We start from the raw sequence: 24,001 nt of genomic DNA, 5'->3' as shown, positions 1-24,001 counted from the left end.
TGTCGGCGTCTTTATTGCTGACCAGCATGGTGTAGTGCAGTGGTTCTCAACCTGTGGGTCCCCAGATGTTTTGGCCTTCAACTCCCAGAAATCCTAACAGCTAGTAAACTGGCTGGGGTTTCTGGGAGTTGTAGGCCAAAACAGCTGGGGACCCACAGGTTGAGAACCACTGGGTAGTGGTTTGAATGCTGGAGTATAAGTTTGGAAACCAGAATTCAAATGCTTGCTTATCCATAGAAACCCATTTGGTGACTCTGGGCAAGTCAAACTCTTTCATTTTCAAAAGGAGTAGAGCAGCAGTCCTACACGCTTTGCTGAGAGAACACCCCGGTAGTTTTGCCTTAGTGTCACCATAAGTTGGCAGTGACTTGAAGGCACATAACGTCACCATCATCCTAACAGTCCCAGAAAAGCAGGTGAGGTTGAGCCTCTCACAACTTCCATAGCACAACAGAAATGGATCTATTACAGAGATAGGTGAACTGTGACCTTGCAATGTAGTTGGATTACAGCTTCCAGCCTTCCTTGCCATTAATTATGCTTTGGCTCATGGGATTTTGCTCCAGCAGGTCTAGTGGAAGACAAGAGAAAATGTGGCCTTCTAGGGGTAGATATGAGTGGGAAGTCCTTGTATTTTCTCAGCTAATGCCTAAACTAGAATGGGAAGATGACTTCTGGAAACTTCAAGCCTTACTGTGACCATTTGCTGTCTCTTACTCATATCACCAGTCTCAACAGTCATAGATCTAGTCTGACTACTGCACACATTCTTTCATATCTAAGCTGAGGTCTTTGGATTGGAGTGTAACTGTGACCTTCCCAGAATTGTTTAGAGCAGGGATCCTCAAAACTTTTAAAACATTGCCCCGGTTAGAAGTCTGGCTGCCGAGCGTTGGGCTAATTGAAGTTTCTGGGCCGTCTTCAAGGGCAGCCCCACGAAGAGTGCATTGCAATAGTCCAGTCTAGAGGTAACTAAGGCGTGGACCACTGTGGTCAAGTCAGGCTTTGTGAGGTTACTGATCTATAAACACACACACACACATACACACACACCCACCAAGCAGGATGTGTTGCCTGGGGCTTTGGGTGGCTTACTAATCTATAAACTAAGATGTGGAGCAATAGATCCAAACTGCAGGAAAAAAAACATTCCACCTAAAACATTAGGAAGAACTTCCTGATAACTAGAACTAGTCAACAGTGGAATATGCGTTGGACTCCCCTTTCCTGGAGATTTTTTAAACAGAGGCTGGATGGCCATCTTTAGGGAGTGCTTTGATTGGGGTTCCCATATGGCAGGGATCCTCAAACTTTTTAAACAGAGGGCCAGGTCACAGTCCCTCAAACTGTTGGAGGACCGGATTATAATTTGGGGAAAAAATGAATGAAATCCTATGCACACTGCACATATCTTACTTGCTGTGCAAAAAACACTTAAAAACAATACAATAATTAAAATGAACAATTTTAGCAAATATAAACTTATTAGTATATTTCAATGGGAAGTGTGGGCCTTCTTTTGGTTGATGAGATAGGGTGGTTGTTGTTGTTATTGTTGTTGTGTGCATTCAAGACATTTCAGATTTAGGTTGACCCTGAGTGAGGGCCAGGTAAATGACCTTGGAGGGCTGTATTTGGCCCTTGGGCCTTAGTTTGAGGACCCCTGGTTTAGAGAGGCTGGTAAGACACCCCATGTATCATCTGTAGTGCCACAATTGTGCACTCCTGCATAAAGCACTTGGCTGTACAGCTTGTGTCTCTGCAAGTTAAATACAGTGAATCAGAGTGTTGGTGGCATGTTAGAGGAGCAGTTTCTATATTGGTGGCTCAATTGTGCAACCCTGCATTAATAGGTATTAGTTCTTCTGTGTTTCAAGACCAGGGAATCCCCTTACTTCAACAGGCTAAACCCAGGACTTTTTAATAATGCATTTTAGATTTAGATAATAACTTTTGATGGTAACTATCTTGGGATCCAAATTGCAATGTGGTTTGTAGAGTGGCACGGAAACAGGAGGTTTAGTCACAGGCAACTTGTGGTCTTCCAGATGTTGCTGAATGTGGATCTGAGCTGCACAGCTTGTGTCTCTGCAAGATGCAGATAGCCCACAAATGTACTTATATGGTATGGCTGGCCGGCAAGCAGACAGGACATATAAGACAATCATACTCGGACATGAATGATTGTCAATGATGTACTGGGGAACTTCTTGCAAGGTGTGTGTATCTCTTGGAAGATGCAGGATGATGGAACCAGCAATTCAGAAAAATCCAGAGGGGGCATATTGGAGTAGATCTTGAACTAGCTTCTGGTGTTGCAACAGGTTTGAGTTCTCTGCTTGTTCAGAGACTGCTGGCAATGGTTGGTAAAACCATGACCTAGGAGGACTTCTGTTACGGCAGTGGTTCTCAACCTGGGGTCCCCAGATGTTTTTGGCCTACAACTCCCAGAAATCCCAGCTAGTTTACCAGCTGTTAGGATTTATGGGGGTTGAAGGCCAAAAACATCTGGGGACCCCAGGTTGAGAACCACTGCCTTATGGTGAAATCAGTAAAACAAGGGAGCTCTATCCTAGCATAGGTGGATTACTCTCGGGCATTCTGTATTTGGCTATGGTGGCCCCATGGTGGGAGAAAAAGGCAAACTGGACTATTGTATTGTCGAAGGCTTTCATGGTCGGAATCACTGGGTTGTTGTAGGCTTTTTGGGCTGTATGGTCATGTTCTAGAAGTATTCTCTCCTGACGTTTTGCCCACATCTATGGCAGTCATTGGAGGGAAGGATAGTAGAGGCCAAGATGAAGTACTTTGGCCACATCATGAGAAGAAAGGAAAGCTTAGAGATGACAATTATGCTGGGGAAAGTGGAAGGAAAAAGAAAGAAAAGTCGACCAAGGGCAAGATGGATGGATGGCATCCGTGATATGACTGGATTGACCTTGAAGGAGCTGGGAGTGGTGATGGCTGACGGAGCTATGGGGTGGACTGGTCCATGAGGTCATGAAGAGCCGGAAATGACTGAACGAATGAACAACAATGACAGGCATCCTCAGAGGTTGTGGTCTGTTGGAAACTAGGAAAATTGGGTTTATATATCTGTGGAAAGTCCAGGGTGGGATAAAGAACTCTTGTCTGTTGGAGCTGTGTGACTGTTGGACAATATGGACTATTGTATTGTTGAAGGCTTTCATGGTCGAAATCACTGGGTTGTTGTAGGTTTTTCAGGCTGTATGGCCAAGTTCTAGAAGCATTCTGTCCTGACGTTTTGCCCACATCTATGGTAGGCATCCTCAGAGGTTGTGGTCTATTGAAAACTAGGAAGATTGGGTTTATATATCTGTGGAAAGTCCAGGGTGGGATAAAGAACTTTTGTCTGTTGGAGCTGTGTGACTATTGGAAAATCTGGACTATTGTATTTGTAAAGACTTTCATGGTCGAAATCACTGGGTTGTTGTATGGCCAAGTTCTAGAAGCATTCTCTCCTGATGTTTTGCCCACATCTATGGCAGGCATCCTCAGAGCTTGTGGTCTTTTGGAAACTAGGAAAATTGGGTTTATATATCTGTGGAAAGTCCAGGATGGGATAAAGAACTCTTGTCTGTTGGAGCTGTGTGACTATTTCACAATCTGGACTATTGTTAAAGGCTTTCATTGTTGAAATCACTGGGTTGTTGTAGGTTTTTCGGGCTGTATGGCCAAGTTCTAGAAGCATTCTCGCCTGACGTTTTGCCCACATCTATGGCAGGCATCCTCAGAAGTTGTGGTCTGTTGGAAACTAGGAAAATTGGGTTTATATATCCAGGGTGGGATAAAGAACTCTTGTTGGTTGGAGCTGTGTGACTATTAGACAATCTGGACTATTGTTGAAGGCTTTCATTGTCGAAATTACTGGGTTGTTGTAGGTTTTTCGGACTGTATGGCCAAATTCTAGACTATTGGCAACCTGTGTGGTGGCAGCAATGGGCAGGAGCATCAGTTGGGACAGGGGTTCTGGAAGTGAGGAACAAGGACTCCTACCTAAGCGGTCTCCTTCTCCATTGCAGTTCCTGGTTACAGAGCATCTCTGGAATGCTTCTTTTTGACACTAGTGGGTCAAAGAGGACAATGGCAAGTGAGAGGAATCCAGTCTTTTTTGGTCTTTGGGGCCATGAGTCACAGGGTCTCAGACGCTGACTCAAACCAGACGAGGCCTGGCAACCATTGCCAAGAAGTGGAATCTCGCTTCCCCCACCCCATCTGAAATGCCATGCTTGAGGGATGTGTTGCATAGCTCTGTCCCTGGAATGTGAGTTTGTATGGATGTACAGTAGCGCTGATAATGGGGATGGAAAAGGACTTTCCTCTTTGTTGCCTTACTCTTCCATGAGTTTGGTGGTGTGCTGCTGTATTGCATCCTCCGCCTCCTTGGGAGCTTTTGGATGGCCTGGGAAGGCTGTTCCCTTCATTTTTTTCCCCTTTCCTCAGGGCGACAGGATGTAGGGGAGTAGAGAAGAGGGGGGCTGAGCCTCAAAGGAGTGGCAGAGCCTCCTTCGCATATGCAGGGGGCTGTTCTGGCCTCTCTCCCCTCCTCCTGGAAGGAGGATCCTGCGAGATGGAAGAGACTCTTGCTTGCTTGCCTGCCGGCCATTCCATATAAGGCTAAAAAATGCTGGAGCGGGGCTGTGTGGCTGGGTGGGCGGCGCAGGGCTGGTTTGGGAGGTGGCTGGGATGCCTTGCCTTCTTTTCTTCTACTCCTCCATCTCTAGGAAAAGAGGAGGGTATGGGGAAGGCACAGAGCACTTCACCCTGGTGCTCTGGATCTCCTGCAATATGCGTGCATGGGTGCCTGTTTTTTGCCCTTGTCCTTACATGAGAGTGGATGGGAAGAGACTTGCATCCTGACACCCTCCAGGCAGGATGTGTTGCCTGGGGCTTTGGGTGGCTTATAATATATAATCATAATATACTTTATTTATAACCCGCTACCATCTCCCCAAAGGGGACTCGGTGCGGCTAACGTGAGGCCAAGCCCAAAATAATGCAACATAATAAACACACAGTAACAAAATACATCATAATAAAATATAAAATAACAAAATCAACAATATAAAGCAGCATATTAAAACCAGACACGAAGGGCGGACCAAATGTGTGGGGTAAAATGTTCAAAAAGTTAAAACCCTGGGTGAGATATGATAAATGAGCATTTGTAGGAAAGGAGCCCAACAGGGAGGAACCATGGGATTTAGCCATTTTGGAGGATGGGAAGATGCTTTATTCTGAGGGCAGCTGTAGGCTAAGACAACCAGATGGGTTGAGTGGTCATTCTCCAAAAGCACAACGGAAGAGCCAGGTTTTTAAGTCTTTCTTAAAACCAGCTAGGGTGGGGGCTTCCCTGATCTCCTTAGGCAGCGAATACCAAAAGCGGGGGGCCACATCGGGAAAGGCCCTCTCCTTTGTTCCCATAAGACGAGTCTGTGATAGAGGAAGGGGCAAGAGAAGGGCCTCTTCAGCGGATCGAAGAGATCGTGCAGGTTTGTGGTAGGAGATGTGGTCACAAAGGTAGGTGGGTCCCAAATCGTTAGGGCTTTGTAGGTAATAACCTGCACCTTGAATTCAGACCGGAAAATGAACGGCAGCCAATGGAGCTCCTTAAACAGGAGGGTTGACTGCTCTCTGTAATTCACCCTGGTTAGAAGTCTGGCTGCCAAGCATTGGGCTAATTGAAGCTTCCGGGCCGTCTTCAGGGGCAGCCCCACATAGAGTGCATTGCAATAGTCCAGTCTAGAGGTAACTAAGACGTGGACCACCTTGGTCAAGTCAGGCTTCGTGAGGTTACTGATCTATAAACTAGGATACGGAGCAATAGAGCCAAACTGCAGGAAAAGACATTCCACCTAAACATTAGGAAGAACTTTCTGATCACTAGAACTAGTCAACAGTGGAATATGCATTGGACTCCCCTTTTCCTGGAGATTTTTTAAACAAAGGCTGGATGGCCATCTTTAAGGGAGTGCTTTGATTGGGGTTCCCGTATGGCAGGGGTCCTCAAACCTTTTAAACAGAGGGCAGTTGGAGGGCCGGATTATAATTTGAAAAAAAAAAATGAATTCCTATGCACACTGCACATATCTTATTTGTAGTGCAAAAGACACTTAAAAACACTTAGGTTGACTTAGGTTGACCCTGAGTGAGGGCCGGTTAAATGACCTTGGAGGGCCGTATTCGGCCTTCGGGCCATAGTTTGAGGACCCCTGCTGTATGGCATGGGCTTTGACTGGATGGTCCTTAGGTCCCTTCCAACTGTGAGTTTAGCCTCACCTTGCCATTCCCTTTTGGATGCTATTGGCTTCTAGGCCTGGATGCCTCTTGCAAGTCCCGTGCCCTCTTTGGAATAATGCTTATTCGGCTGTTCAGAGCTCATTCAGCTCCAATTGTGCTGAGTGATCCTCTCTTGCTGGCGGAAGTGACAGGGTCCTGAAGCCCCATTTGTTCAGTGGTAGCAGCAGAGGCTCTAGGTAATTTTCAATGGTAAGCAAGCAGTACCCCCCCCCCCCCCCCAACCAATCACTGATATATATTTTTTGTTTGTCGTGGGAGTTCTGTGTGCCATATTTGTTTCAATTCCATCATTGGTGGAGTTCAGAATGCTCTTTGATTGTAGGTGAACTATACATCCCAGTAACTACAACTCGCATATGTCAAGGCCTATTTTCCCCCAAGAGCGCCCCTGGGCAAAATCAACTATACTACAAATTCTTACTATGTGTAATGGGTTGAGCCGCCCCTGGGTAGCAGGTTGTGTCTGTACGGGAAGGGACACGCAAATGGCAGAGAGAGAAATCCCTGCTTTTCCAGGTGATGATTTCCTCTGTTATACAAGAGCATGGTACAATTTCCCATAGCTTTTTGGATTTTTGCTCATGCCATTTTCACCCAGTGGTAGCTAGAGTAAACTGGAGTTGTAATCCAATCTTATTTGCAAGGTTTCTCTCTGGATCCTACTTACTTAGGCGATCCCTCATAGTCCGAGGATGATGGTCCTCCAAGGTCGGTTTTCTGTCAGTGGGTCCGTAGGTGGCTGTGGAGCCCTATTCTTGATCTGCATCTTCTCCCACGGTGAGGGCATCGGTTTCCAGGTGGAAGGCGGTCCCGGTTGGGGTTGGCTTGACGCGCCTTCCTTTTGGCACGTTTCTCTTTTGCCCACTATTCGTGCCTCTTCAAATTTTGCAGCACTGCTGGTCACAGCTGACCTCCAGCTGGAGCACTTAAGGGCCAGGGCTTCCCAGTTCTCAGTGTCTATGCCAGAGTTTTTAAGGTTGGCTTTGAGCCCATCTTTAAATCTCTTTTCCTGCCCACCAACATTCAGTTTTCCGTTCTTGAGTTTGGAGTAGAGCAACTGCTTTGGGAGAGGGTGGTGGGGCATTCGGACAACGTGGCCGGTCCAGTGGAGTTGATGGCAGAGGACCATCGCTTCAGTGCTGGTGGTGGTCTTTGCTTCTTCCAGCACCCCTACTGATCCACACCCTACTGATTCTCAAACAGTGAGAGTTGAAAGATATGGTGCTATTTGCAAGCTTCTCTCTTTCACCTGGGTTCCCCCAGGTGGAGTTGGGTACAATCAACCTTACTCAGGAAGGATATGATAAGAACTGCAGTCCAATCTTACCAATTTGTTGGTACTGCTTGAGAGGTCCTTTTGAATGCATAGCAAGTGAAATTAATCCTGTGAAGATGTATATAGGAGCAGATGCATGAATACTATGTTGGGGAACGGGTGGGAAACATGTGGCTTCTCCAGATGTTGTCAGACTGCCAGTCCTAGAAGTCTGGGCCAGCAGAACTAGAGGTGAAGAATGGGGTAACTAGAAAAGCCAATTTCTGGAGGCCCAGCGTGTTCTGGGTTGGGGAAGGCTGTTCGGAAACCTTGCAGAATGGTGTTGCTAAAAGGCAAGCAGTGGTTAGGTGGGCCATTCTCTAGAGCAGGGGTTCTTAACCTTTCTTGTTCAACTGACACCTTTACTAATCAGATGAAAACCATGGACACCTCCTCAGAATGTAGTAACCAATAGTTTTATGACACTCAACATTCTTGTGTCTTCAAATTAAATTTCAGGATTGTTCAAAATTATATTTGACAACTTCCCCACAATTTCAGTAACTGATAACACAATTCAACATCTGTTCAAATGGTTATTTTCTGCAAACATTTAGAAATTTGAGTTTTTCTACAGCATCATAAAACCGCCGTTCATACCAACCTTTTGGCAGTCCGTTATCCACTGCACCCAGAACATGCAACATCAATATCAAAATTATATCAAGTCCACACTATACTGTATATTACTTAATAAACACACCACATCTGCACCAACAGGTCCCCACAAGAATGTTCCTAAATGACTAAAATAAAATTACAAAGGAAATAAGGGCGGGTCTAGTTAAGAACTTCTCTTCTGAAGGGGTTTTCCATATGTTAGTACTATTGTACCAATTTTTTTTATGTCAGGAGCGACTTGAAAAACTGCAAGTCGCTTCTAGTGTGAGAATTGGCAGTCTGCAAAGACGTTGCTCAGGGGACACACAGATGTTTGATGTTTTACCATCCTTGTGGGAGGCTTCTCCCATGTCCCCGCATGGGGAGCTGGAGCTGACAGAGGGAGCTCAACCCACTCTACCTAGATTTGAACTGCTAACCTGTCGGTCAGCAGTCCTGCTGGCACAAGGCTTTAACCCATTGCGCCACTGCAGCTCCATTGTAAAGATTGGCTGGATCCTTTGTGCTTTCTTGCCTTACTGCTGATGTCCTGGGAATGTAGAGCAGGCTTCAATCGCAGACCATCATGCCAAAGGGATGCATGTCAAAGTCCTTTTTCTTTCTTTCTTTCTTTCTTTCTTTCTTTCTTTTTGAGTAAAAAACCATAGGATTTATGAGATTGAGAGAAACTTAGTATCTCAAACAATGCAATTGAGAGCAACTTAAAACTGTTGTTACACTGATAATTATTATTTACTAGCCGTCCCCTGCCACGCGTTGCTGTGGCCCACATGGAGGTTCAGTATGGGAGGTTTGGCCCAATTCTATTGTTGGTGGGGTTCAGAATGCTCTGTGATTATAGGTGAACTATAAATCCCAGGAACCACAACTCCCAAATGTCAAGATTCTATTTTTCCCAAACCTCACCACTGTTCACATTTGGGCATATTGAGTATTCATGTAGTGTTTGGTCCAGATCCATCATTGTTTGAGCCCACAGTGATCTCTGGATGTAGGTGAACTATAACTCCAAAACTAAAGGACACTGTGCACCAAACCCTTCCAGTATTTTCTGTTGGTCATGGGAGAACTGTGTGCCAAGTTTGGTTCAATTCCATCCTTGGTGGGGTTCAGAATGCTCTTTGTAAGTGAACTATAATCTCACTAACTACAAATCCCAAATGACAAAATCAGTTTTTTTGAGTGGAGAACATACATTGGGTTGTTAGGTGTCTTGTGTCCAAATTTGGTGTCAATTCGTTCAGTGGCTTTTGAGTTCTGTTAATCCCACAAACGAACGTTACATTTTTATATAGATTTCATTTATATACTGCTTTTCCTGACCCCTGGGAGTGGCTCAAAGCAGTTTCCAACATATACATGGCAAAAATTCAGTGCCTTACAAAACATGAAAACCTAACATAAAACAATAGTAACATAAAATTAACAGTTTAATCATAAAGTAGCTTTGACTCTTGCTTACTGTGTGGCTTCTTCAAATATGACCTTGTACATGTATGCTACGACTTCCAGTAATTAGTTAGTTAACTGTGTTCCTTGTAGTTTGCTGCTTCTGAGTTCTATTTAGAGCTTGGAAGAAAAGACAACAGCAGGGCTTGCTTTAGTGGCAATGACTAGAGCTTTCCAGACATTTCACGTTGGTGACATAGTTTTTAGACACGCATCATTTCACAACACAGTAATTCAGTTTTTCCAGCAAACCAGAGGTTAAACCAACCCTATTAAGAGATGATGACACACATATATATAAAATATAATAATGAAAAGTATTGTTACACAGTATATCTCATGGAAACCATTCATTTATATTTTCCAAATATATATGATTTATTGCTTGTTTTACATAGACTCAAAGGATTCTCACAACGTTTGGTCAGCACACATGAACATGTTGCAACACACAGTTTGGAAAGCTCTGATCTAGTACCTGAAAAAACGATCTTGGCAAATGAATGGAGCACTGAATGACTTTTTTCTTTCCCTGAATCCTTGTATGTTTCCACCAGTGCTGGAAGGCCATGTTGGTCTCTGGATGGTGATAGAAAATACTCCCATTAACTCTACTTATTATTATTATTAATAATAATAATAATAATAATAATAATAATAATCCAGTTCTTGTGGGGGTTTTTTGGGCTATATGGCCATGTTCTAGAGGCATTTCTCCTGACGTTTCGCCTGCATCTATGGCAAGCATCCTATGACCTCACCTCTGAGGATGCTTGCCATAGATGCAGGCGAAACGTCAGGAGAAATGCCTCTAGAACATGGCCATACAGCCCGAAAAAACCCACAAGAACTGAGTGATTCCAGCCATGAAAGCCTTCGACAATACAATAATAATAATAATGTATTGTCGAAGGCTTTCATGGCCGGAATCACTGGGTTGTTGTAGGCTTTTTCGGGCTATATGGACATGTTCTAGAGGCATTTTCTCCTGACGTTTCGCCTGCATCTATGGCAAGCATCCTCAGAGGTAGTGAGGTCTGTTGGAAGTAGGAAAATGGGTTTATATATCTGTGGAATGACCAGGGTGAGACAAAGGACTTTTGTCCTTTTGTATTAAAGAACTCAAAAATTACAACTGCAAAACAACAGAGAGTAAACGATCAGGCATATCAAATCACTCCCAACAAAAGATTCCCCCCAGTCACTTCCAAGCCATTAAATGCTAATCAAGGTGGTCAGATGAAACATTCACACTTAGCTCCAGCAGACAAGAGTCCTTTGTCCCACCCTGGTCATTCCACACATATATAAACCCATTTTCCTACTTCCAACAGACCTCACTACCTCTGAGGATGCTTGCCATAGATGCAGGCGAAACGTCAGGAGAAAATACCTCTAGACCGTGGCCATATAGCCTGGAAAAACCTACAACAACCCAATAATAATAATAATAATAATAATAATAATAATAATCTTTATTTATACCCTACCACCATCTCCCCAAGGGACTCGGAGCGGCTTAAAAGGGGCCAAGCCCAACAACACAGTTAATATGAGTCACATATCAACAACACAAAGATTTAAAAATCTTTGGCCGGGCCAAATGTAATAGTTTAAGATTAAAAAATAAACGCTGGGCATAAACACATGTAAGATATATCTGGTAGGAGGGTTTTTGAAAGTGAAGGGGTCGCAATCCAACGAATAGTACATTTTGCTGGGAATTTTTTTTCCTATTCCGGGAAGGCACACTGGAACAGCCATGTTTTCAGGCTCCTCCTAAAGACTGCCACTGTGGGGGCTTGCCTGATATCCTTGGGAAGTATTTTATGGTCGTGTCAGGAGTGACCTGAGAAACTGCAAGTCGTTTCTGATGTGAGAGAATTGGCCGTCTGCAAGGACGTTGCCCAGGGGACGCCCGGATGATTTGATGTTTTATCATCCTTGTGGGAGGCTTCTCTCATGTCCCCGCATGAGGAGCTGGAGCTGATAGAGGGAGCTCATCCACCTCTCCCCAGATTCAAACCTGCGACCTGTCTTCAGTCCTGCCGGCACAGGGGTTTAACCCACTGCGCCCCCAGGGGCTCCTCCTTGGGAAGTGAGTTCCAGAGACGGGGGGCCACTACCGAGAAGGCCCTCTCCCTCGTCCCCACCAATCGCGCCTGCGAAGGGGGTGGGAGTGAGAGCAGGGCCTCTCCAGAAGAGATCGCGTGGGTTCATAAACAGAAATGTGGTCATGCAGGTAGGCTGGTCCCAAACTGTTCAAGGCTTTGTAGGTAAGAAGCTGCACCTTGAATTGGGACTGGAAAATGAACGGCAGCCAATAGAGCTCCTTAAACGGGGGGGGGGTTGACCGCTCCCTGTAAGTCGCCCCAGTTAGCAACCTGGCTGCTGCCCGTTGTACCAGTTGGAATTGCTGGGCCGTCTTCAAGGGCAGCCCCACGTAGAGTGCATTACAGTAATCCAATCTGGAGGTGACTATTATTAGAGGGTTGCTGGGAATTGCAAACTGACCTTTGGGTCACTTTACGATTTCTTCATCTCTGGTTTCCACCAATGTTGTTTTGTTCATTCCGACCAGACTTTTGCCCAACCATATTATGAGGATGTTGTGTTAATCTTCTCTAAACATGGACACAGAACAGTGTTTGGCTCCTTAACCAATAATCCCTTATGGTATTCTCCAGATCCTTTTCATCTATGCTTTCATCCCTATCTCTCCGTGCTATTTGCTTTTTTCTGACTCTTCAGATTTTTGTTTGGAGTCAGCAGGGAGGTAGCCCTGCTTAATATCTCTGTGTTTGCAGAGATTTGCCTCCCTCTTAAATGCCTTGTTTGAACAGGATCCTTTTCCAATATCCAAATTAAAGGCCCTTTGTAACAAAAACCATCCCAAATGATTTTACCCTGAGGTTTGTATGCATTTGTGGCGAATCCTTTTGAAAATACCGAGGCTGACAAAAGTCAGTGGTGGAGGATCCATGGCAGCGTTTGTAAACAGAACTGTCGAAGAGCCCTGAATAAAGTGAGCACAAATGCAAGCATGGGATTAATATTGAGATGAAAGTAGAAGTGAGGCCAACAAAGGGGTGTGTGCTGGCTTGCGAGAAGAAAAAAGAATTTCCATCCCCCCTTTTGTTGGCCCCATTTCTACCGCTGTAATTGCTTAGTGAAATTGGGCTTGACTCAGAGGGCTGTTGCTCATACTGCGTGGCCATGTTCGCACAAAAACGCCAAGCCACAATCCTGGCTTTGTAGTTCATGAGTAAGCAACCTGGAGCACAATTATTCCAACCCATCCCAGCTGCTTGTTTCTTCCTGGACGGATGAACAGGAACTTCACAGGAAGGGCAAAGCTTGCTGTTACTCTCCAGCTGGATTTCGGCTCCTTTAAGAAACTTGGATCTGGAAACTAATTTTACATTATGTTTGTTCACTGATGGGTCTGTGGACTGTAATAAATATTGTATTGTCAAAGGCTTTCATGGCTGGAATCACTGGGTTGTTGTAGATTTTTCTCAACCTTCCTAATACAGCGACCCTTTCATACAGTTCCTCATATTGGGGTGACCCCCCCCCCCCACAACCATAAAATAATTTTCGTTGATACTTCATAACTGTAATGTTCCTACTGTTATGAACCATCATGTAAATATCTGATTTGCAGGATGTATTTTCATTCACTGGACCCAATTTGGCACAAATACCCAATACACCTGAATCTCAATACTGGTGGGGTTGGGGAGGGGGATTGATTTTGTCATTTGGGAGCTGTAGTTGCTGGGTTTTATAGTTCGCCTACAATCAGAGAGCATTCTGAACTCCACCAACGATGGGATTGAACCCAACTTGGAAGACAGAGGTCCCACGACCAACATAAAATACTGAAAGGGACATTGACCATGAGTTTGGGAGTTGTAGTTCACCTACATCCAGAGAGCACAGTGGACCCAAACAATGATGGACCTGGACCAAACTTGTCATGGATATATTGTCGAAGGCTTTCATGGCCGGAATCACTGGGTTGTTGTAGGTTTTTTTTCGGGCTGTATGGCCATGGTCTAGAGCAGTGGTTCTCAACCTGGGGTCCCCAGATGTTTTTGGCCTTCAACTCCCAGAAATCCTAACAGCTGGTAAACTGGCTGGGATTTCTGGGAGTTGTAGGCCAAAAACATCTGGGGACCCCAGGTTGAGAACCACTGGTCTAGAGGCATTCTCTCCTGACGTTTCGCCTGCATCTATGGCAAGCATCCTCAGAGGTAGTGAGGTCTGTTGGAACTAGGAAAAAAGGTTTATATATCTGTGGAATGACCAGGGTGAGACAAAGGACTCTTGTCTGCTGGAGATAGGTGTGAATGTTTCAACTGACCACCTTGATTAGCATTGTCACGGATACTTAATATGCCCAAATGTGAACACTGAGGAAAATAGACCTTGACATTTGGGAGTTGTAGTTGCTGGGATTTATAGTTAGCCTACAATAAAAGAACACTCTGAACCCAGTCCATGATGAATCTGCATCAAACTTGGTACACTACCTACATGGCCAACATTGAATAACTGGTTGGGGGATGTTTTTGAATTCTGGGAGTTGTAGTTCCCCAACACCAAAAAGGAAGAGAAGGTCAGGTGGAGAGATCTTCAGCCTTCTCTGCCAAAGGGTTCTTAAGATATCTTAGAAATACATATTTTCTGATGGTCTTTGGCGACCCCTCTGAAACCCCCCTCACAACCCCTCCAAGGGTCCTGACCCCTAGGTTGAGAAACTCTGTTCTGGAAGCATTCTCTCCTGACGTTTCGCCTGCATCTTTGACAAGCATCCTTCATTATAGTTTGTTCAGAGGCAGCAAGTTAGGAATTCCAGTCCTGGAATAACAGTGAACTTGCATGTGTTGTCTGTTTCCTTGTACTTTATCCACACTATGCCATTGTACCATCTTGAGCAGTGGTTCTCAACCTGGGGTCCCCAGTTGTTTTTGGCCTACATCTCCCAGAAATCCCAGCCAGTTTACCAGCTGTTAGGATCTCTGGGAGCTGAAGACCAAAAACATCTGGGGACCCCAGGTTGAGAACCACTGATCTTGAGGATTTTGATACCATTTTTATTGCAGTGGTGCTGTGCAATCATAGAACATGTAGGGCGAAACACATAGGGTATGTTGAAATGTTCAGCCTTCTTCCAAGGGATTACCAACCCCTGCCCACGAAACCTGTAACCATTTAAGCCAACCACATTAGAGTCAGATAAAACCCACAGTGATCACAGATAAAACAGTCAGTTGTATACCATTCTTTAAAAGTTGTAGCAGATAACAACTGTTTGTTTTTAGAAAGACTGAGGTGAATATATTTCTTTTCCTAGTGCCTGAGACCTGTAGGAATTGGGATTCGGTGCATGGTACCAAAAGAGATTGGATAGCCATAATTTACAGTTGAGTGCCCATCCTTTATCCGGAGTTCTGAAATCCAAAAGATGAACATAAAATCATAGAATCATAGAGTTGGAAGAGACCTCATTGGCCATCCAGTCCAACCCCCTGCCAAGAAGCAGGAATATTGCATTCAAATCATCCCCGACAGATGGCCATCCAGCCTGTATCAGCTTGAATTGGCTTGGACTACCAGAGCGTGGACTACCGTGGCCAATCAGCTCATTGCATTAGGCAGGGAAGTGTGTGGCAGAGGAGAGCTCAGTCTTACTCAGTTTTTTAATGAATCAGTTTGAAAAAATAACTCACTTTTGATCTGTCAACTGCTTCTTGGTGAAGATGAAAGAAGCCATTTATGAGACAAATTTATTTATATATTTATTTACCATATTTACATACCGCCTCTCTCAGCCCGAAGGCGACTTGAGGTGGTTTACAATTAGCAATCAATACCACCAACAACATAAAATACAATTAAAAACATTAACATATAATATAGACCATATAAAAGCAGTAGAAGCAATAAAAGCCATAAAACACAAGTCCTCAGCATCTCATTACTAAAATTATTTTCCCGTCATGTCATCCAATCGTTCCGTAAATCTAGATTAGTCTGTTACACTGCATTTGCAAATCCTTGCTCAAAGAGCCAGGTTTTTTTAAAAAATTGTTTTTATTTAGAATAAATTGCTCCTAAAGATAGGAGCGGATAGAAAGAAGTAGAAAGAAAAGATTGCTGTGTCCTGTTTACATAGAAAGAGTGAGAACAATAATCTTATAGTAAAGTGGAAAAGTACAAAAGAGGAAGGGAGAGAGAGGAGAAAGAAAAAAAAGAAGAAGAAAAAAGGGTATAGGTATATAATAATAATAATAATAATAATAATAATAATAATAAAGCGATGGGGCGGCTAAGATACTGGAAGTATCTTAACTGCCCCAAAGAGCCAGGTTTTAACTCTTTTTCAAAATGTTAGGAGGGAGGGTGCCGATCTGATATCCCTAGGGAGGGTGTTCCATAGCCAAGGGGCCACCACTGAGAAGGCCCGTCTCTCGTTCCTGCCAGTCACATCTGCGAAGGAGGCGGGACCAAGAGCAGGGCCTCTCCAGACGATCTTAAGCTCCTAGCTGGTTTATAGGTTGTGATCTCCCACAATATTCAATACTGTGGACAAAGATTAATTTAGTACTCACATTGGCCGATTGTTTCACCCATTTCACTGATGGAAGGGAGAGAAAGGGCCAGGCTGTCTATCTCCTGGAGTGTATGTGTGAGAGGGAAAGACTGGGTTGCCCTTTTTCACCAAAACAAGAGTTATCTAGGAGGACGGACACACTGAGAGATGGGAGGACCAGGTCTTTGTTCTATTTGGGAAGAAGCAAAAATGTCAACCAACCAGGAGAAAAAATATTGCATTTCTGATCTTATTGAGAAGGGCTAGTAGAGATGCAACAAGCCTGTCTTACTGAGGATTTAGGTAAAGGTAAAGGTTTTCCCCTGACATGAAGTCCAGTCGTGTCCGACTCTGGGGTGTGGTGCTCATCTCCATTTCTAAACCGAAGAGCCGGCGTTGTCCATAGACACCTCCAAGGTCATGTGGCCAGCATGACTGCATGGAGCACCATTATCTTCCCGCCAGAGTGGTACCTATTAATCTACTCACATTTGCATGTTTTCGAACTGCTAGGTTGGCAGAAGCTAGGGCTGACAGTGGAATTACTGAACATATTTTTCTGAGTAAAGGTGGGAATGAAGGGTCATACCATCTGTCTCCCTTGGAGGATTTGCAAAGGGTTGGGCCATTAGAGAAGGATAAAAGAATGTTAAATTGCTAGACTCATTGGGAGCAAAGGAGGGATTGTGCCACTGGTCTCACTGAAGGTGATAATGGGGAGGATGGAGTCTTCCAGTTACAGCCCTGAGGGGGGTGTCTATGTGACCTCTTCTTCCCAGCCACTCCTGACATGTTTATGACCTTCTCCCCTTTCAGACAGCAAAGCTATTGTAGATGGGAACCTGAAGCTGATCCTGGGCCTGATCTGGACACTGATCCTGCATTATTCCATCTCTATGCCCATTTGGGATGAGGAGGATGACGAAGAGGCCAAGAAACAAACCCCCAAACAACGGCTGCTGGGATGGATCCAAAACAAACTGCCTCAGTTGCCCATCACAAACTTCAGCAGAGATTGGCAGAGCGGCCGGGCACTGGGAGCTCTCGTTGACAGCTGTGCTCCAGGTACAGAGGGGGAGAGGGATAGTAGTGCTCTCTATATCCTGATGAAATGTGTTATAAGAAAGGCTTGGTCTTGATAAGAGCACTGCTTATTGCTTTGTTTATGAGTTTATTTATTGTTTGTATTGCTGTTGTTGCTTTTTTATTGATGTATTTGGGCTCGGCCTCTTGTAAGCCGCACCGAGTCCTTCGGGAGATGGTAGCGGGGTATAAATAAAGGATTATTATTATTATTATTATTATTATTATTATTATTTGAATGCTAGGAAGGGAAGCAGATTTCAGACATGTCAGATCTACTGTATTCCACCTCAGGTCCATCAACCAAGGATCAGTCTTAGAATGAAAACAAGCAACTGAGAATATACTGAGCTCAGGGGTTTCTTTTCAGTATCAGAACTGAACTGAGCTCTCAGTCTTTCACAGCAAAGCTCTCAATTGTAGAAACCTTATTTAATTCAAGGACGGAGGGGATCACTTTGTTGCTGTTAAACCAGGGGTCCTCAAACTAAGGCCCGGGGGCCGAATACGGCCCTCCAAGGTCATTTACCTGGCCCTCGCTCAGGGTCAACCCAAGTTTGAAATGACTTGAAAGCACACAACAACAACAACAACAACAACAATCCTATCTCATTTATTTATTTATTTCAACCATTTTTACCCCACCCTTCTCAACCCCTGAGGGGACTCAGGGTGGCTTACAATTGGCAACAATTCAATGCCACTTCATAAAATACAATAGCAAAAATAATTAAAACCACGAACATTAAAATAAAAATTAAACAGTATACTTACGATCCATTTAGCTATTGCCACTCTAGTGGCTGTTTATCTAGCCATATACTAATGATTACTCCACTTCACTTATCCAAATCCACTTCCAAGCCATAGTCAAATATTATCCATTGTCCTTTAACCTGATTGCCTGAAGGCCTGGTCCCACAACCGTGATTTTACCTTCTTTCTGAAGGTGAGGAGGGATGACGATGACCTAATTTCCCTGGGAAGCGTATTCCACAGGCGGTAGGCTACCACCAAGAAGGCCCTGTCCCTCGCCCCCATCTCATCAGCCAAAAGCAGGCCCACACTTCCCATTGCAGTACTAATAAGCTTATATTTGTTAAAATTGTTCTTCATTTTAATTATTGTATTGTTTTAAAGTGTTTTTTGCACTACAATTAAGATATATGCAGTGTGCATTGGAATTCATTCATGTTCTTTTCAAATTATAATCCGGCCCTCCAACAGTTTGAGGGACTGTGACCTGGCCCTCTGTTTAAATAGTTTGAGGACTCCTGTGTTAAACTATTGAGAGTTAAAGAAATCCTTGCTGGTCGATTACAAATGTTTCAGATGAATCTCTGATCTTCCTTCTTTACTTATCTAGACTTAGATATGAATCTCACGGCTTTTCAGAGATAGTTGCACTGCAAATTTCAGTATTTCTCACCTTTGGCTCTCCTAGTTAAGAACTGCTGGAAGTCATAGTTATTGGACTATGACTTCCAACAGTTCTTAACTAGGAGAGCCAAAGATGAGAGGCTGTGCATGATTCCTGCCTCTGCTTTAGCATTTTCATTCATGCAATTAAGGAGGGGCACGATAGCCATTGAGGTGGGTGGCAAAGTTATGTACATGGAAAGGGGAAAAACAGATGGTTGTGTGGTTTGAGTATTGGATTGCAATTCTGGAGACCAGGTTTCAGATCACTGTTTGGTCATGAAAACCCACTAAGCCAGACAAACATTTTCAGCCACAGAAAACTCTGTGATAGGTTAGGTCAGAAACTTCTTGCAAACAAATTAACAACAGTCTACTGTACTCAGAGATGCAGGTATCCTCGAGCATCTGTCTTTGCAAAACTATATCTACTACCCATAACTGATGAGGGGGAATGGGATCTCTTTTCAAACAGGTCTGTGTCCTGACTGGGATTCATGGGATGCCAGCAAGCCTGTCAACAATGCCAGGGAGGCTATGCAGCAAGCTGATGATTGGTTGGGCATCCCACAGGTAAGTAATGCATGTGTAAAACATAGGCATCTGCATTGAGCTAAACCTTATTTATAAGTAATGCAAATAAAGCAAGGTTGTGTTCTCTTAAAACATTCCTTGTTTCAATATAGTTGAAGAAGGGATGTTATATGGTGGCTTTAGGAGGGTTATTGCAATTTAACAAAGTAAATTTTCTGAGTTCTGGCTGAAACATTGTCCTTAAACCCATATGAAGAATGTTCAGGTCAATCCCTCTCCCAATTTTTTTTTTTGCAGAGTGCTGAAGTGGGTCCCTGCCCTTTAAAAACTAGAAATTTGCTAAAACGAACCACTTAAGTGTTTCAAATGGGTTCTGTTTCTCAATTTGGGGCCGCAGCCTAAGTTGTCCTTTATTCCCTACCATTTAATGTCGAGATATGTGATTTTAATGCTTTTGTATGTGTATGGTATAATATGTTTTGGCATTGAATGTTTGCCATTTATATGTTGTGCTCCTCCCTGAGTCTCCTTTGGGGTGAGAAGGGTGGAATATAAATGCTTTAAATAAATATATATTTTTTTGTCTCTGTAGGTGATCACTCCTGAAGAGATTGTGGACCCCAATGTCGATGAGCACTCCGTCATGACATACCTCTCCCAGTTCCCCAAAGCCAAGCTAAAGCCAGGAGCCCCCCTCAGGCCCAAGCTGAACCCTAAGAAGGCCAGGGCTTATGGTCCAGGTGAGTCCCGATGGGAAAAAAACATTGGGGGGGGGGATTAAGCATCCTGTGTGGGTCAGATAGGTGACACATAAGGAGTGACCTCCTTATGAAGGAGAGCACAGATCAGCATAGTGTGTTCCTCCAGATAGTGTTGAACTACAACCCCTAGCATTTCTCACCACTGGCACTGATGGCTTGGGTTGCTGGGATTTGCGGTCTAAAAATGTCTTGGAAGGCTGCATTATACAAGCCCTTGAATTGGAGTGTCTGCCCTAGTGAGGAGGCAAATTATATTTTCACAAAGGGTCTTAGTAAATTAATTAATTAAATTAAATTAATAAAGAAAACAAAGGATCTTAGTTAGGAAAGGGATGGAGACCTTGGGCAGGACTGTCAGTAGATAGAATTGTTGTCTCATTAGGGTTAGATAATAATAATAATAATAATCATCATCATCATCTTTATTTATTCCCTGCCTCCATCTCCCCTAAGAGGACTCAGGGCGGCTTACATAAGGTCACACCCCATCAATACAGTAAAATACAATATAAACACAAAAACACAACAAAAATCAGAAAATAAAGTACATAAAATGCAAAACCAATATAAGTAAACAACACAGCAGCATAAAACCAAGCATCAAAACAGAAATGATCATGTTGGGCTTGTCTTGGTATTTTCACACGTTAAGAACTCCCAGAAATCCCAGCCAGTTTAGCAGCTGTTAGGATTTCTGGGAGTTGAAGGCCAAAACATCTGGGGACCCACAGGTTGAGAAACACTGCACATACATTAGTCATCCACAACCATACTGAGCAAGGGAAGTCTGTTCATCTGCAGATTGGAAAGCAGCAGGAAGATTTTTCTGGCCCCCTCTCACCATCAAGAGAGGGCATGGCAACCAGCAGTAGGGTTCCTATTGCAGATCCTTGTTGCGCTGGAGATTACAGGTCTGAGGAAGCTGCACATGTCATCCTGCTGCACTGAGGGATCTGCAAGAGAAAAGATTTCAATTGCTCGGTGTAGCTATTGGTGGTTACGGTAGGTTGGGCGGGCAGTATAAATATGACAATGTTGCCACAACTGAGAATGTATATTTAATAGTGAATATGCAACAGTTACTTTGAGATCTGTAACTAGGTTTACAAATCTGTAACACCAATACAGAATGTCAGCCAATTTGGAAGATATGCATAAAGAGCTTTAGGGTAGGGCAGAGTTTGCCTATGGCTACTTATGTGTGCTCTCACTTGTGATAAGTTTCGGACCAAAAGAGTGTTGGCTTGTATTATAGTCTGCCAGTATGGTCAACAGCTGGAGGGACCACCCTTTATATTGCTTTTTGTATTTCAGGTATCGAGCCCACCGGGAACATGGTGAAAAAGAAGGCTGAGTTCACTGTAGAAACCATCAGTGCTGGCCAGGGAGAAGTGCTGGTATACGTAGAGGACCCTGCTGGGCACCGTGAAGAAGTGAGTCCTATAGGCAGCATTTTGTGAAAATCTGGATCAGCTGACAGTTTGGGTGTTTCAGCATGGGCCCCATTTTTGAGACACCAGAGACCTCCCAGTAGCCACCAACACCATTAGGAAAATCATAATTTTTGCCCACAAGCAATGCAGAAAGCTCCTGGATGTGTGAAACACATAAACATATCCCTGCCCAACTCCTGCAAGCACCACAAAATCCTTTACTATCTGAAATACTGTCATCCCATCACATTTTTTTGTTTGTTTGCGTATTTAATTATTCAGATTTATTGCTGCCTCTGCACTGCTGTCTTTTTTGTGACCTAAAAGTACCCTATGTCCTTTCTAGGCATATGTAGGTTCTCCATCATAATACGAGGGGTATTTTAAAAGTAAGGTCCTTTGGAACATAAGTGCACAACGAAAGTTTATTTCAAAAAAGTAAATTTATTTTCAGAAAGTAAATACTTCACTCTATTTTTCGACATAGCTGCCAAGTTTGTTCAAACACTTATCATACCTCTGAACCAATTTTAAAATGCTCTCTTCATAAATCCTCGCTTCAACTGAAGCCACAAAATCGTCTGTAATCAAAGAAGGGCGACCGGAGCGGTCCTCATCATGAACGTTGTCACGGCCATCTTTGAATTGTCGTACCCACTTCCGCACTTTGCTTTCACTCATAACAGTATCACCGTACACAATTCTGTCAATGAATTTCTGCAGCAGGCAGGTTCCTTGCTGACAAAAACCGTATCACTGAGCGAACCTCACATGCGGCGGGTGAGTTGATAGTCTTAAACATTTTTAAAGCACAGAACAGAACCGTACAGGTTAGCTACAGAGCGGAAACTGAGCACAGTTGTTCCCAAGGCATGCCAGTACACGACGCACGCGCTCGTTGTGGTATGCGCGCGAACTACTAGTGTCTACAACAAAACGGACTTTACTTAAAAAATACCCCTCGTACTATAAGGAACCTCTACCAATGTTGCCTCAAAATCTCACTGGAGGGCCTACAAATGCCTAGAGCAGGGGTCCTCAAACTTTTTAAACAGAGGGCCAGGTCATAGTCCCTCAAACTGTTGTAGGGCCGGATTATAATTTGAAAAAAACATGAATGAATGGCTATGCACACTGCACATATCTGGTTTGTAGTGCAAAAAACACTTTAAAAGAATACAATAATTAAAATGAAGAACAATTTTAACAAATAGAAACTTATTAGTATTTCAATGGGAAGTGCTTTTGGCTGATGAGATAGGATTGTTGCTGTTGTTGTTGTTGTGTGCTTTCAAGTCATTTCAGACTCACGTTGACCCTGAGCGAGGGCCGGGTAAATGACCTTGGAGGGCCATATTCGGCCCCCGGGCCTTAGTTTAAGGACCCCTGGCCTAGAGAAATGTACAAACAGGGTTTCAATTTTTATTTATATTTCTGGTTTTTCCAGTTTATTGGGGATCCTGTGTCCCTAATCTCCCATAAATGTGGAGAAACTACTGCACTTTTCTTTCTCTATTCAGTCCCTCTGAAAAACAACAAGAAGCAATGCAGTGTCACTCCTTTATGCTATATTTTTAGATAGATTTTGGAGGGAAAAGGCATTTGGGTTTGTTGGTGTTTGTGACACATGGAGAGTCAAAGGTGGAAAGATTTCCCCTCTAGCCCCATTCATTCACCCAATTATAAAATAAACAGACATATTGGGGTATATAACAAGAAAACAATTATTGGGTTGCTGTGAGTTTTCTGGGCTGTATGGGTATGTTCCAGAAGCATTCTCTCCTGACATTTCACCCACATCTATGACAGGCATCCTCAGAGGGTGAGGAGTCTGTTGAAAACTAGGTTTTCAACAGGTTTTAAATGCGTAATGGTGTCATTGTTTTTAGTGTTTTATTTTTTGCTTGATGTTTATTGTTTGCTTTATGAGTTTTATTGCTGTATTGTTATGTTGTTGTTTTGTTGGCGGCCTTGACCTTGTAAGCCGCATCGAGTCCTTCGGGAGATGTTAGCGGGGTATAACTAAAGTAAATAAAATAATAATAAAATAAAACTAGGTAAGTGGAGTTTATATATCTGTGGGATGTCCAGAGTGGCTATTCAATTCTAATCAAGATGGCCAATGGCAAGATTCACACCTGCCTCAAACGGGCAAAACTTCTTTCTCCTGCCCTGGATATTCCACAGATATATCAAATCTCGCTTGCCTAATTTCCAACAGACTTCACAACCTCTGAGCATGCCTGCCATAGGTGTGGGCAAAACGTCAGGACAGAATGCTTCTGAAACATGGCCATACAGTGGGTTGTTGTAGGTTTTTTCGGGCTATATGGCCATGCTCTAGAGGCATTTTCTCCTGACGTTTCGCCTGCATCTATGGCAAGCATCCTCAGAGGTAGTGGATGAGGATGCTTGCCATAGATGCGTGGCCATATAGCCCGAAAAAACCTACAACAACCCAGTG

At 43.7% G+C, this 24,001-nt stretch overlaps 1 protein-coding gene across 7 annotated transcripts in view; it reads left to right on the top strand.

Moving 5' to 3' along the window:
- The window catches only part of FLNA (filamin A), a 169,209-nt gene that overhangs the window by 47,485 nt on the left and 97,723 nt on the right, over window positions 1-24,001 (top strand). For all 7 annotated transcript variants that reach the window (XM_067464199.1, XM_067464196.1, XM_067464197.1 and 4 more), the window contains exons 3-6: window positions 17,124-17,372; window positions 19,285-19,382; window positions 19,936-20,083; window positions 21,419-21,537. In XM_067464199.1, coding sequence (XP_067320300.1) covers window positions 17,124-17,372; window positions 19,285-19,382; window positions 19,936-20,083; window positions 21,419-21,537 — 614 coding nt within the window. The remainder of the gene's footprint in view (window positions 1-17,123; window positions 17,373-19,284; window positions 19,383-19,935; window positions 20,084-21,418; window positions 21,538-24,001) is intronic.

The sequence above is a fragment of the Anolis sagrei genome, chromosome 2 (genome assembly GCF_037176765.1).
Source record: "Anolis sagrei isolate rAnoSag1 chromosome 2, rAnoSag1.mat, whole genome shotgun sequence".
NCBI classification, from domain to species: domain Eukaryota; kingdom Metazoa; phylum Chordata; class Lepidosauria; order Squamata; family Dactyloidae; genus Anolis; species Anolis sagrei.
The sequence above is the reverse complement of the archived record's forward strand: the minus strand, read 5'-3'. Positions and strand labels throughout refer to the sequence as shown.